Source organism: Pelobates fuscus, chromosome 2 (genome assembly GCF_036172605.1).
Source record: "Pelobates fuscus isolate aPelFus1 chromosome 2, aPelFus1.pri, whole genome shotgun sequence".
Classification (NCBI taxonomy): Eukaryota; Metazoa; Chordata; class Amphibia; order Anura; family Pelobatidae; genus Pelobates; species Pelobates fuscus.
The window spans coordinates 221199004-221213013 of NC_086318.1; the positions used below are offsets into that span (position 1 = coordinate 221199004).

At 39.3% G+C, this 14010-nt stretch overlaps 1 protein-coding gene across 1 annotated transcript; it reads right to left on the minus strand.

Moving 5' to 3' along the window:
* Positions 1–1528: 1528 nt before the first annotated feature.
* On the minus strand, positions 1529–9523 carry AGT (angiotensinogen). Its single transcript, XM_063443199.1, has 5 exons — positions 9439–9523; positions 7697–8508; positions 5093–5360; positions 4863–5007; positions 1529–2158 (listed from the first exon to the last, which is right to left on the minus strand). Exons 2-5 carry the CDS (start codon positions 8484–8486, stop codon positions 1961–1963), a joined length of 1401 nt encoding a protein of 466 aa, XP_063299269.1. The 5' UTR covers positions 8487–8508; positions 9439–9523; the 3' UTR covers positions 1529–1960.
* Positions 9524–14010: the final 4487 nt, after the last annotated feature.

Genomic DNA, 14010 nt, shown 5'->3' on the forward strand with positions numbered 1-14010 from the left:
TACAGTTTATGTATGATTTTAAGATGCCATAAAGGTGCATCGAAAAATGTGCTTTCCAGTATTGCATGTTTATTATATGCTATTGATTTTACTATGTTATATTTTAGTTACAGTGTATAATAGTAGTTTGAGAAGAGTTTTAAAGGACACAGTTTTTTCAGATTATTATCTAAGTATCTAATGTTAAGTGCCCATATTGTTTCTTCAGCAGGATTGTGTTGCCTTGTCTACTTTTTTGATGCTTTTATTTTATCTCTCTCTGATTTATTGTTTTCTTTCATTTGTTGTTGTTGCATTAAGTATAGAGGGGAAAAAAACTCCACATACAGCATTTTATATATATATAGAAACTGAGATATTTTATTCCATAGTTACATATTATCAGGGAAACTTTTACACAGATGTGCATTTTACATATATTTCCGGCATTTTCACTGGAACAGATATATTTTGTGTTTTAATAATTTGGCACAAAATAGTTTTGAAATATTGTTTAATAAAAAGTCATGAACATAATTTATCTGACCGGGGACTATGTTTAAATATGGCCCCATATCTACAGCATTAAATGAGTAGAAGTAGAACTGGTACTGTGATAATAAATATTATATTTTAAACCTTGGCTTCCTATTTAAGATTGTTTAGTTTTCTTCTTTACATCTGCTTAGCAGTAAAACAGGGTTATGTTTAGTGTTGTTTAACAGCATTAAAAGTGACTTAGCATGTACTTAGCATGCCTCCCAGCATAGGAAAGTATCTAAAGCGGGATGCTGATGGCCTGACCTAAATGGGGAAAGCCAGCGACACAACCTGTACTACTGGCCCTGCTCAAATGCTGGATCCTGACCAAAGAAGGGGCATGTCAACCTGGAGTGAATGCACACTGCCAATCACACTGGCTGGGTGAACCGTGCATAGAATGCTGTTACAATTAATGGTTCTAGTGCCCTTAGCACAGCACATTTATGTTTAATGATGCACTTGCACTACACTTTCTAGGGACAATTCTCTGGTGTCTCCAAAAGAGATACAATAGGTAACAAACAGAGAATGCTGGGACAGAAGTCTGAATTAGTACTGTCTTGCTGAATTCAGGACAGTTTTGAGACCTGTACAGGGACGTTTTGAAGGAATATGCTACTGGACCTGTAAAATCTTCTATTTTTTGGACATTTTTCTTACATGCATTTCCCACTGCGGCATGGTTGATCTTGGGTGACATGAACAGACAATAATACATGTTACAAGCTCTTATCTATTTCTGAGTGTCCACGGAACATGGGGTGACCTAATTAGACTTATCAACAATCATATTGTATCAATAACAATGACTTTGTAATGCTTGCACACCCACATTGGTGGTGTATATATAGAATGTATTAAATGTGTAAGATAGAAACAATCAGACACAGACACTGCGACACAGAACATCAAGGGCAGAGTGTCTCCGCACTCAGAATGTCTGGCATATACCTTCAGCTTTAACATGAATGATGTTGTAAGAACTGACTTTGTATTTGTGAAGCAATAAGAATAAATCTGTTTTTATAAGAAAAGCCAGGGAAGTCTGATTACACTATTATTTATGTGACACAGAACAACATATGTATGTACTGTATATGATACCAGAAAGCCTATTTTATAAAGAATAAAATACATACATACATATGAATAAGTATCAAGTAAAATTATTATTTTAAGATTTCTATTTTCTACAGGAGCATACCTGGCAACATGTGGAGGTATGAAGACAGTATGAAAGGATCAGGAGGACAGGACATTAAAATAGGTGATGTCAACCAAGTGGCACTTATGCCAAGATGACATTCATGGCTAAAACTGAGATGGCTGCATAGGGATTCAAACTCAGAAATGTCCTATCATATCTAGATTAGCTGTAAGGTATCTGGGAAGCAAGTACTGCCATTGATGCGCCTTGATTTACCAGCACTCTTAACATTTAAAGGGCATTTACAGGATTTGTTATTCTGCCAATAAAAATAAATGCTTTTGTGGTGCCTTCAAATACAGCTAGGAGAAAAGGCTCATTATATTTCACTTCCAGAGGTTCAATGTCATCTTTGTCCGACAAATGACTCTTTGCTTCACTTGTGTCCAAGGCAATGCTTTCCAATTCAAAATTAACTTTATTTATAATCTGAAATGATATACAATAACATTTATTGTTAGAATTACTGAGCAATGTTTCATGAAAACACATTTTCTCTCTTCATTTATTGGGTGTAAAAATATATCCATCATACTGAACATATATGACAGAAAATATTTATCGCACCACTGCTGAGGTATAAAATAGACATATGCACAAATCCATTTTATTTGGGTTGAACAAACCTACCTTTCCAGGATTTACCTGTGGACAGGGACAGTGCAAAACAATTTTGCACCCTAGGTCAGACCAGCTACTTGCACCCACCCATCAAAAAAAACAAATTGCCACCTTTGTGTATCTCTTTCTGCCCCAACCCCTTTGTGTGTCTCTTTTTTTCCTTTCCTAGCTCCTCTGTGTGTCTCTCCCCCAAATCCCCCAGCACCTTTGTGGGTCTCTTTCTCCCCCCCTAGCCCCTCTATGTGTCTCTTTCTCCACCAGCCCTTTTCTCTGTCTCTCTCCCCAGCCCTTTTGTGTGGTTCTTTCTTACCCCAGCCCCTTTGTGTTGCTCTTTGTCCCCTTCCAACACTTGGTGTTTCTCCTTATACTCACAGCCTCTCTGTGTGTGTCTCTCTGTCCTTCAAGCCCTTATTTGTGTCACTTTGTCCCCCACACTCTGTGTGTCTCTTTGTCCAGCCAGCCCCTCTGTTTCTCTCTGTCCTCCAGCCATTCTGTGTTCCTCTTTGTCACCCCCACCTCTGTTTGTTTATTTGTCCCCAAGCCTCTCTGTGTGTCTCTTTGTCTTCTATAGCCTCTCTGTGTGTCTTTTTGTGCCCCTGGCCCTTCTGTGTGCCTCTTTGTGCTGCCCCAGCCCTTCTGTGTGCCTCTTTGCCCCCCAGCCCCTCTGTGTGTTTATTTCTGCCCGCAATCCCTTCTGTGCCCCCCATTGTCCCCCCCTCAGCCCTCTGTGCACCTCTTTGTTCTTCCCCCCCACCCCTCCTGTGTCTGCTGACCTCTCTCCATGTAGTGTGGCCGAATGGACCACGATGTTGGATCTTCTGTTTCGTCTACCCAATCTGACACTACCTTGGTCCGCACTGCCACAATACATTCTGTGACCTGCAGGAGGGGGAGTACTGTGCTCCACCCTTATGCTGGTCACCCGGAGACTGTGCTCCCCTACCCCCACCTTGGTTGGTCTGCCCTAGACAGCTGCCTAATTCACTGAGCGGTCAAGCTAGACTTGTCTGTGGAGTTATATTCCATCGATAAGACTGGACAGATTGACTTGTTTGGGTGCGGATGAAAAGGAATTTGATTAATTCAACCCAGTTTAAATGGATTTGTGCACAAATATTTTATAATCCTCCAGTCTTCTGTTTGCACAGAGTGTCATTTTTAATAACTAAAGAGATTCATCAATGAATTGACACTATGCATCTAGTACATGTAAATGCACTGTTCATCTAAATTAAAGTCCTTTTACTCCACACTTGAACAAATTGATTCATCTGGGATTTATATGGGTTTTTCCTTACTCCACATGTAATTTCCAGGGAAATAGAATTGTTACAGTGCGGATTAAAAGGAATTTGATTTGGATGAACTGGCTAAAATTAGCGTTCTGGACTTATTGTTCCCTTCCCACTATGGTTGAGTAAAACCACAAAACACTAATGTGACATTAGGTTTGGCATTCTTCAGGTAGATTCAAACCTGCCACTTTCTATTAGTTCACCTACCCACTGGTTCAGCTGCTGTCCTGTTATGATCTGTGCAGTAATACTAGAAATATACAATAAACTGATCTCATATAGATACCTCAGTTACTTTATGTGGGTCCAGTCAGGCATTAGTAAGGTAATTGTATAATTAGTTTATATCACCCAAGAGCAACTCCACTCATGACATAGGTTGAGTGTAAGTAGAGGGGTAAATTGGTTACATGGCACCAGGGGCCAGAAAGTGGGGTTTCTTTTTTTGTGTCTCACTTTGGATTTTGCATTCACATTCATACACTGACACATTTATATACATAGACATTCTTTTCAGGTTCACTGTTTATAAAACTTGTCTCTCTCTTTTAGGAGAGAGTCTAAGTTTTCATGCAGTGTGAACATGCTTAATAACTCAGCTGCCTCGTGGAAGAAGAGAGCACTCAATCCAAGTTTTGCATGCAGCAAGTTAATAATAGGCAGTTGCAGCTGAATATTCCAGCTGCCTGATTGATAGCTAGCAGGAGCTGTTGGTTCAGGGTCCTGTGTGTGCCATCACCATTTAAATTATGCAAGGAGCTTTGCGTGACATTTTAATCTTAGGTGTGACAATTTAATCTTTATTAATGGTTGGCCACTCCTTATTACTTATCTTCCCCAAGAGTACTTTTAAAGTGTTACTCCAAGCATGATATGAAGAGTATCCATGTTTCCCAGTAATGGCGTCAAATATTTGGTTTGCCTTACCTGGGTCCCCACTGGGTGCCAAGGCTCCTTGAGCCTCTGGTGATGGGCATCCATCTTCAATCACTGTAAGTGGTTCGGGTGCATAGAGTAACCCTTTAACCTTCTAACCATCTGCATTATTGGATATTATTCTTACCCCTTCTGTGCTTACAAACTACTTTCTGCACTTACTAACTGCCATGCCACAACCATAAAATGTACCTATGAACTGGCGGATTATATATTCTTTACTTTATTGTTCTATAATATTTACATTAAAGGCTTGAATAAGTGCTTTAAATAAACGTTACCTGCCCAACTTGTATGTCAACATTGCTTATTTTCCTAAAATTCGCTGTATTTCCAAGTAGAGATGGAACTCCTAGTTTGGCAAGAATCTCTTGAATGTCATAGGAACTTTCTATTTCCAGCTTTGGTAGAGATAAGTTGATCTTCCTTAAAAATATAAACAAGATATTATTGAATATGTGTAATTATTTATTATTTTAATAAGAGAATGAATTGTGGACTACAGACATACCTATTTGATAAATTATTCAACCATTTTTGAAATGTATCCCAAGAGATTGAAGACTCTATGTTCTCAAGTGTGTTCCCGTTAGTTGGCTGGACCAACAATAAGAAGTCATTTTCACTAATAGGAAGCTTTAATACTGTTTGATTCGTGGTATCATCGGTCTTATATTGGAACGTTCCAGATACTGACAACATTGGAACCAGAATTTTCCTGTTTGGCTCAATCCAAAAGTCTTGAGGTTCAGGAAACAAAAAGGAATTGTTTACCTTACCTAGATAACAAAAAACAAGTACGTGTTAGTTTTCTGATCCAGTAAAGTCTCAATATCAGTTACAATCTACATGGCTTAGGACTGCCCAGGAAAGACTCCTAATAACTATAAGGTTTAAGCAAACTATACCTGCTGACATTAGGTATTTTTCTCAAGTGTTAATTGGTCTTGTTAGACAAAGACCTTGCCGTGGCACAGGCAAGCAAAATTGGCAGATTCATCATTTGCTCCACACATAACCCAATTTTTCTCTCTGGTACAATAAAGTCATATGTTATGCACAATCATGTTGTAGAGGTCCAATTCCCCTACCCATCAAGCTAGCAACAGTTATCTTCTACAATCTTTCTTCTATAGCTAACCTCACTAACACACCTCTCCCTTTCCCTAATCACCTAAGCTGCAATCTTGTCTGGGTTGCCAACCCAACCACCCTTATGTGCCACACCTATACTCTCCTCTATGTTTCCAATGACATTCAACCTCTCATCTCACTGATACCACACTAACTACCACATGTACTGCTATGACAAGTGCCGTCTACAATACTACCTTCTCAAGAACCTGTCCAATAGCTGCTCGCATCAAATTAAAGACCAACCACTGCATACAAAAGCCACCCAGTACCTCCAAAGGTGCTTGGGGATGGTGAAACATTACTAGATGAAGTCTTGCAGAATGACTCAATTCAAGCACCTTGTGATGTAATTCAATATTTTAACATATAGCAGTCAAAACTGCCCTGATGGCTGCTTTTAAGGGTATGAAACTTTTCTGTTGACCTTCCTCCAAGATCTCTCTCCCAATACTGTGCTGTGGCCACACTCATTTCAACCCATCACTCATCAGCATCAGAACTTGGAAATACCCTGTAGATTGGGAACCCTCAGTTATCTTCTAGTGGGTAGGGTGGAGTCCTACACGAATTTACCTCTAACGTCTTTTCTGAAGACCTTTGGCATACTTCCTAAGCAATACAATGACTTTTAAAAATAAACATTGATAATCTTGCCACTTTTTGCCTTATGTACCATGGCTCCTGAATGAAGAAATCCTCTCCCCTCCCCCTGAGGAATATAATTAAGAAGACCAGTTGCTCGAGTGGTTTATTTATTGCTCTTTATAATATGCTAATATATGTATAAGGTTGTACTGTGTTATACCTCCCTCATCCCCTATTTCACCTGCTGACAGGGCCGCCACCAGAAATTTTGGGGCCCCTGACAAAGCACAAGGTCTGCAGTGTGTGTGTTAGTGCAGTGGGTGCAGTGTGTGTGTTAGTGTTGTGGATGCAGTGTGCGTGTTAGTGTTGTGGATGCAGTGTGTGTGTAAGTGCAGTGGATGCAGTGTGTGTGTAAGTGCAGTGGATGCAGTGTGTGTGTAAGTGCAGTGGATGCAGTGTGTGTGTAAGTGCAGTGGATGCAGTGTGTGTGTAAGTGCAGTGGATGCAGTGTGTGTGTAAGTGCAGTGGATGCAGTGTGTGTGTAAGTGCAGTGGATGCAGTGTGTGTGTAAGTTCAGTGGATGCAGTGTGTGTGTAAGTGCAGTGGATGCGAGACGTGGTGTGCGCGGCGCGCGGAGCGTTGCCATGGTAACCCATGGCAACGCTCTAACGTCCGCACGTCTCGCGGGAGTTAGAGCGAGGAAATGCTGGAAAGTAAAGCTGCAGCTCGCTGGGCCCCCTCTGCGGATACAGGGAGCCGGGGGGCCCGCGGCTGCACCTATATATAGCGATCATCGCTATATATAGGTGCAGAGAGTAATTGTGGGGCCCTGGACTGCCAAAGCAGTCCGGGCCCCCCAGGACCGCCGCGGGACCCCCTGATGGCGGCCCTGCCTGCTGATATTCATAAGGTCCACAACATATTCATATCTTCCTATTACTTTCTTTAAAAGTGTTATATCCCAGTTTCAGTTTCAATTAATTATAATGCTATATAATAATTATATAACATGGGTTATATGGTAAAACAGAGGGTACCTCAACATTTCAACAATTAAGATCACATTTTAACATGTAATGGTTTCTTAACTTTGAAATGAGTGTATTACTTTGATGAAGATTTGTTATTAGGGTTACATTCCTGTGAAGTTTAATAGTTTTAAACTAGCGGTAACAAGTTCGAAAAATAGTTTATTGTACTGTAAATTGCACTGCAAGACAAAGGTTATACTAATGCAAAAGAACATATATCTTAATAAAATGACAAATACAGTATGAATATTAAAATAAATTGTGTTGTGAAATATGCAAAGTGAGTCTATACATATTGTTACCAGTCTGCATATTTCAACAACATCAGTAATAATTTGTGAATAGCTCTAAATTGTTCTTACCTGTGAAATGGATGTAGCTTGTGTATAAAAGATTGGTCGATTCAGCAGTAGACTTTAATACATTTTGATTTTTTTTTGATGTTCGAGACTCCAAAAAATCATTGATCAATTCTGCAGCTTTAATTGAATTTGTGAAATCAACTGACCTCACATAAAGTTCGTCAGCTGATGGAAGCAAGTTCTGTACAAACATCTCTGATAATGGGACGTCTGGGGCAACAAAGATGCACGCTATAGTCAAGGCATCAATGTTGGCACCTTTGGAAAAGAGTAGGTTGTCAATGTTTCTGAGGGTTGAAAGAACTTTAAGGCCATTCACCTTCGATGCACAGTCTGCATGACCTGATGAGTGCAGAAAGCCCAAAATTGTCTGTAGATCATCCGAAGTATCTCCAGAGGCACCAAGATAGAAAGATATCATAGTCGCATATAAGTTGGTATAGGACAGGAGAAAAGTGTCATCTTTGCTCATTTTCATCAATGCATTTAGGGCCCGGAAACCAAAATCATTCATTAAATATGTCAACCTATTTAACATGTAGTTTCCTGTAATTCCAAGATGTTTTACGTCGAAGGATGTTTTCTCTTTCACCAGTTCCTCTTCAGACTTTATCTTGGAATCAATTGAGATGGGTATGAAAAGCTTTTCAATTGTGTGATTTAGCTTTTCAGCTTTTTCACACTCTGTTTTGTTGAAGTTGAAAAGGTTGAAAGGATGCACATAGACACGGTTGCACACTGACACAGCAACATAAGCAGCTAAATGCAGAAGAATGATTTGGACCTTCATGGTTACTCAGAATCAATAAAGCCTATAAAAAAATAAATCAAGGCTGTAAATTATGTGTTCAGAATTTTTTTAACACTGCTTAATAGTTATTAAGTAAATATATGCAAAGTAGCCTATGGAAGAAGTAAACGATGCCTGGTGGACCCCATGTAAGTCATCAAACCATTAGCAAGCTGTAGTGGTTATGGTGCTTAAAGTGTTCCTCTCCAGCTGCTTGACATCTTCCCCAATTAGCTCCTCAATCACTTCACTTCTTAGCACTTGCTGCAAATGCTTTGTAAAGCTCCAGGCTATCATCTTCAATGTCTCCCTGCTACCCATGGTTACCTCCCACTGGTCCCTGCTCCTTTAGAATACATTGTAAGCTCACAGGTTATCTAACTGAACACGTTTTATAAAAGAACTACAATAGCTTACTGAAAGAGTCCTCTGTTCCCTTTGTCCTTGTTTGTATATATTGTTGCTGTTAATGTCTGATTTTCCTACTTGTACAGATTTGCAGAAAATTATGGCATTTTAAAAATACTAGTAATAATAACAATAATAGTAACTGTTAAATAACACAACGTACATGAACAAAAAACATAGTTTCAATATTATATGCATTTGTAGAAGCAGAGAGATTAGGCAATTAGTTTTTTTTTTTCACAAAAAAAAGCCTTTTGGTAACATAGCAAGAATAAAATAAGTAAAATGAAATGTTTTAACTGGTACAGAAAATTGTTCTTAAACAAAATAAATCAATAACCAACTATAAATCTTTCAGTCTGAACTGTATCTTTTTCCTGCCCTTCAACAAGTCGTATAATTTTGTTTTTATTTCAGCATTAAAGTGAAAGTTTTCATGTGTTCTTAACAAATATTGATTGAACTATCTATGGAATGTCTACAATATAATTATCTGTATGAAATATATTTAAGTGTATCAAATCTTTAAAGCTTTTATGCGTACCTTTCAACAGAGCTCTTTTCTGAAGACCAGTTCTTGTTTTGTCCTCTTGAAATCTGGGGCAAACATATATTTGCTTTAAATATTATTTCACCTATTGCATAAGTGCAGTTACTTATTAGCTAACTTACATGGAATCCTCTCCACTGATCAGAATGTCCTGTGACCACTTGCTGACTTTTTTGTTTTGTTATTTCACGTAACACAATCCATCTGTTCTTCAAGTAATAAGCAAACAAAGTTAAAACGGTTCTATGTCTATCAATCATTTCCGTTGTTTTGCTTTTTTTGTATTGTTCCACTGCATGATGCATACAGTCTAAATAAACAAGCACAAGCCATTGGATGTCCCAACAGTTCTACTTCAACTTAACTTGTTGCTTATTTTCTTAATCGTAATCTAAATCTTAATCCAATGATCAGACACCATCTGGGAATAATCTAACAAGGAAGATCATTCACAAACACATACATTAGATGCTCACACATAATACATATATATAATATTTTATTAAAATTACATCAATATTTTATAATGTAATGAATGGTGGGTAAACAGAAAGATCGTACAATAATCCATTCAATATTTATTTGCTCAATAGATTAATGAAAAATGAATCTTTTCTTAATAAAACATGGCTTAGATGTTGACTTTCCAGGCATTCGTGAAAAGTTTAAAACAATGTTTCCATACTGTGAAAAGTCTAAAAGACAAACTATGTGCAGCATTAAGATCAGCGTGATCTGCCTGCTTGTCATTTTGAAAATAATTGCATTTATGTCAACAGCTACTCGAAAAAGCATAACATTTAATAAAAACAAAGAAAATTATCCAGGAAACGTACATTCAGATTACTCTGGTTTCTAAGTACGTATTTTTGCCCAACATCCAGGGGATGTTACTATTACCCAATTTAATGGTACTCATTTTATCTACCTCGGAAGGATGAAGGACTTAGTCAACCCCAGGGGTGTATTTACCCAGAGGCAAACAAGGCATTTGCCTTGGGCGGCACTTTCTGGGGGGGCGGCAAAAAAAGCTTGCTAGCATCTTGTCCTAGGGGGCCCAGGAGCTGGCTGGCTGGCCTCCTCAGGGCCCCCCAGGCTGTCAGCGGCGGCACTTCCGGGCGGGCGGTGAGGGAGTTTTGTCATGCCTAGGGCAGCACAAAACCAGGATACACCACTGGTCAACCCTGTAGGGAGTTGAACCTGTAAGCCGCCAGGGTTGAACAGATTCTACTTATGGTGGACTTATCCATTCGACTGTAACAGAATGTGGCTCTGTTACTTTTGGAACTTTTATATCCCAAAGGTGACATCCGTGCTTTGTGTACTGTGGCAGATGGTGAATCTAAAGGTAGACATACTTACCAGTTCTATTATTATTATTATTTTATTATTTATATAGTGCCAGCAAATTCCATAGGGGTGGACTAACAGACACGTAATTGTAACCAGACAAATGGACGCACAGAAACAGAGCAGAGGGGTTGAGGGCCATGTTCAATGAGGTTACATGCTAGAGGGAGTGGGGTGTAGTGACACAAAAGGTATGAGATGGGGTAATGAAATAGGTTGCTACAAAATTAATCACTGAGAATTTAGGTTATTTTTGGCAGTTGTAGGAGAGGAGTCATGGGGGGGGATGGAAAATGAAAACCCGCTAACAGTTTAAATGAGATTCTTTCCTGAAGAAGTGTGTTTTCAAAGATTTTTTTGAAGGAGTGGAGACTGGGTGAAAGTCTAACGGAGAAGGGAAGAGAGTTCCACAGAAAAGGTGCAGCCCTGGAGGAGTCTTGGAGGCGAACATCAGATGTGGGAGTACGGACAGAGGGCAGGGGCCTCGACGGGACATACTTGTGTATGAGGTAGGTTGGAGCAGCATTATGTAGGGACTTGTAAGCAAGAACCAGAATCTTAAATTGAGTCCTATATCTAACTGGAAGCCAATGTAGGGACAGACAGAGGGGGGAGGCGTGGGAGGTACGGGTGGACAGGAAAATCAGCCTTGCCGCTGCATTCATTATAGATTGCAATGGTGCAATCTGGGAACACATAAGACCACTGAGAAGGGAATTGCAGTAGTCACGGTGAGAAAGAACAATGGCATGGACCAGCACCGTAGTCACGTCTGGTGTTAAATAGGGGTAGATGCAAGCTATGTTTTTGATATGGAAATGTTAGGATTTGGCGATCGACTGGACATGATTAGTGAAGGAGAGGTCGGAGTGAAAGAAAACACCTAGGCAGCGAGTCTGCGAGGTAGAGGTGATGGTGGTGCCATTGACTTGGAGGGAGATAAAATGCTCAAATAAGAGCAAAAAAATAAAACGTTTTGCTCTTATTTGAGCGTTACAGTGGGGCCGAGAGTCATCTAAAGTGTATCATTTATTGCATGTTCTGTTTAATTTAGATTTTCTTATCCCTTGCTGTGTTAATAGCTTGCTAGACCCTGCAAGAGCCTCTTGTATGTGATTAAAGTTCAATCTACAGAGCAAGAGAGAAAATTGTTTAAGGTAAATTACATCTGATTGAAAATGAAACAAGTTTTTTTTAAGCTAAAAAACTTTACAAAAAAAACAAAAACTTTAAGCTAAAGTTGTTTAGGTGACTAGAGTGTTTCTTTAATCCTTTTGTTTTCTATGCTAAGACTGTTCAGGCATATTTTGTGCCTCTACCTCATCCTATGCATAGAAATTACAAGGAAATCGCAATGCAGTCAATGTGAGTATTTCATAAAGATCTTAAAGGACCACTCTAGGCACCCAGACCACTTCAGCTTAATGAAGTGGTCTGGGTGCCAGGTCCAGCTAGGGTTAACTAATTTTTTTATAAACATAGCAGTTTCAGAGAAACTGCTATGTTTATCAATTAGTTAAGCCTTCCCCTATTTCCTCTAGTGGCTGTCTCACTGACAGCCGCTAGAGGCGCTTGCGTGATTCTCACTGTGAAAATCACAGTGAGAGCACGCAAGCGTCCATAGGAAAGCATTATGAATGCTTTCCTATGTGACCGGCTGAATGCGCGCGCAGCTCTTGCCGCGCGTGCGCATTCAGCCGACGGGGAGGAACGGAGGCGGAGAGGAGGAGGAGAGCTCCCCGCCCAGCGCTGGAAAAAGGTAAGTTTTTACCCCTTTCCCCTTTCCAGAGCCGGGCGGGAGGGGGTCCCTGAGGGTGGGGGCACCCTCAGGGCACTCTAGTGCCAGGAAAACGAGTATGCTTTCCTGGCACTAGAGTGGTCCTTTAAGTGAGCAGAGGCAGAAGCAGAGCCAGCAGCCTTTCTGACTGGCTGCACACGGAGAATGTTTCATATTTTAAATCTTAATTCCTGTCTTATTCCTGAGAAAAAATAAACAACTTTTCAAACAATGTGGTGAAGGAGCATCTAAATCTGCTAAACTACCAAAATGATATATCAAAGTCCTACTGTGGAGTCCACAGATCTCACATAGTAACATTGGGCCAGTTTTGCGGCTAATGCTGAAGTGACAACTGTCGAGCATATTAAACTTACAACAGTGCTGGAACAAACAGTACAAGTGTACATCAAAAAGAAAAAGGTGGAGATATACAGAAAGTGAATCATTAAGAACCTTTATTGAATGTATTTAAAAGGCTATAATTGCCACCTAGATAATATCCAGTAGTATTAAACATTGTGGAAAAATAAAATTACACACTACAAATAAGTGCTAGTCCTGATGCGTAGTGCCACAATTTAGTCACTAGGGGTCTCATAAGGCTGTACAGAAAACAGTTACAGCCTAATCAGTAAGTTACCAAAAATGTAGTAACCAGATGTAATACCCTTGGTTAAACAATAGGGGAGAATAAGGTAATAACAGCAAATAACAAATGTGAGGAAGGCTGAACTTGATGGACGCAAGTCTCTTTTCAGCTATGTAACTATGTAACTATGTAATATGTAAGAGAAACAATCACCACCAGATCATCCTCAGTAGAACAAGGGCATCACAGGACTACAACAAAGAAGAAGATGCTGTAGTCTAATTGATTATTTTTTTTAACCACTATGATGCTGTCTCTATATTTGAGTGCAATGGATGTCAAGAACAAATGACTGTAAGTCCTACAGAGTGTTACAACATTACTTGATCTCAATTCCATTATGAATTCATATAACTATTTAAAATTTGTCAATATTTCACAATTGACTTTAGTGAGTAAATCCTTAATGTAACACGATAGCTTTATAAATACAAACATGTATTCCTAACGTTATAGTTTTAAATTCCCAGATTTTACTAATAACATGACGTAAAGTCATGATTTTATTAATGACACGGAGGCAAGTATTATGCTATCTCTTTCTTACTTTATTCCTCAGCAGCAAAGAGAAAATATAACTGAAAGAGAAAAAATTTAAAATATGAACAATATATAACAGATACAACCATATCTGCCTAGTAACAGGGCAGCCAATCAGTCTCTAGGAACAGTCCATAAAGTCTCTAGCCATGTACTTCCAATTCCTCTTCTTTGCCTTCTGAACCGAAGACCCAAACCGAAACATCCACTTCAGTAATTAACAAACGTCAAACTGGTAAACTTCATC

Coding starts and splice junctions, on each gene's coding strand:
- AGT (XM_063443199.1), bottom strand. CDS start 8,486: ATGAAGGTCCAAATCATTCTTCTGCATTTAGCTGCTTATGTTGCTGTG. Junction 5,008..5,092: donor TTGAATAATTTATCAAATAG/GTATGTCTGTAG, acceptor TATATTTTTAAG/GAAGATCAACTTATCTCTAC. Junction 2,159..4,862: donor TTGACATACAAGTTGGGCAG/GTAACGTTTATT, acceptor ATATCATTTCAG/ATTATAAATAAAGTTAATTT.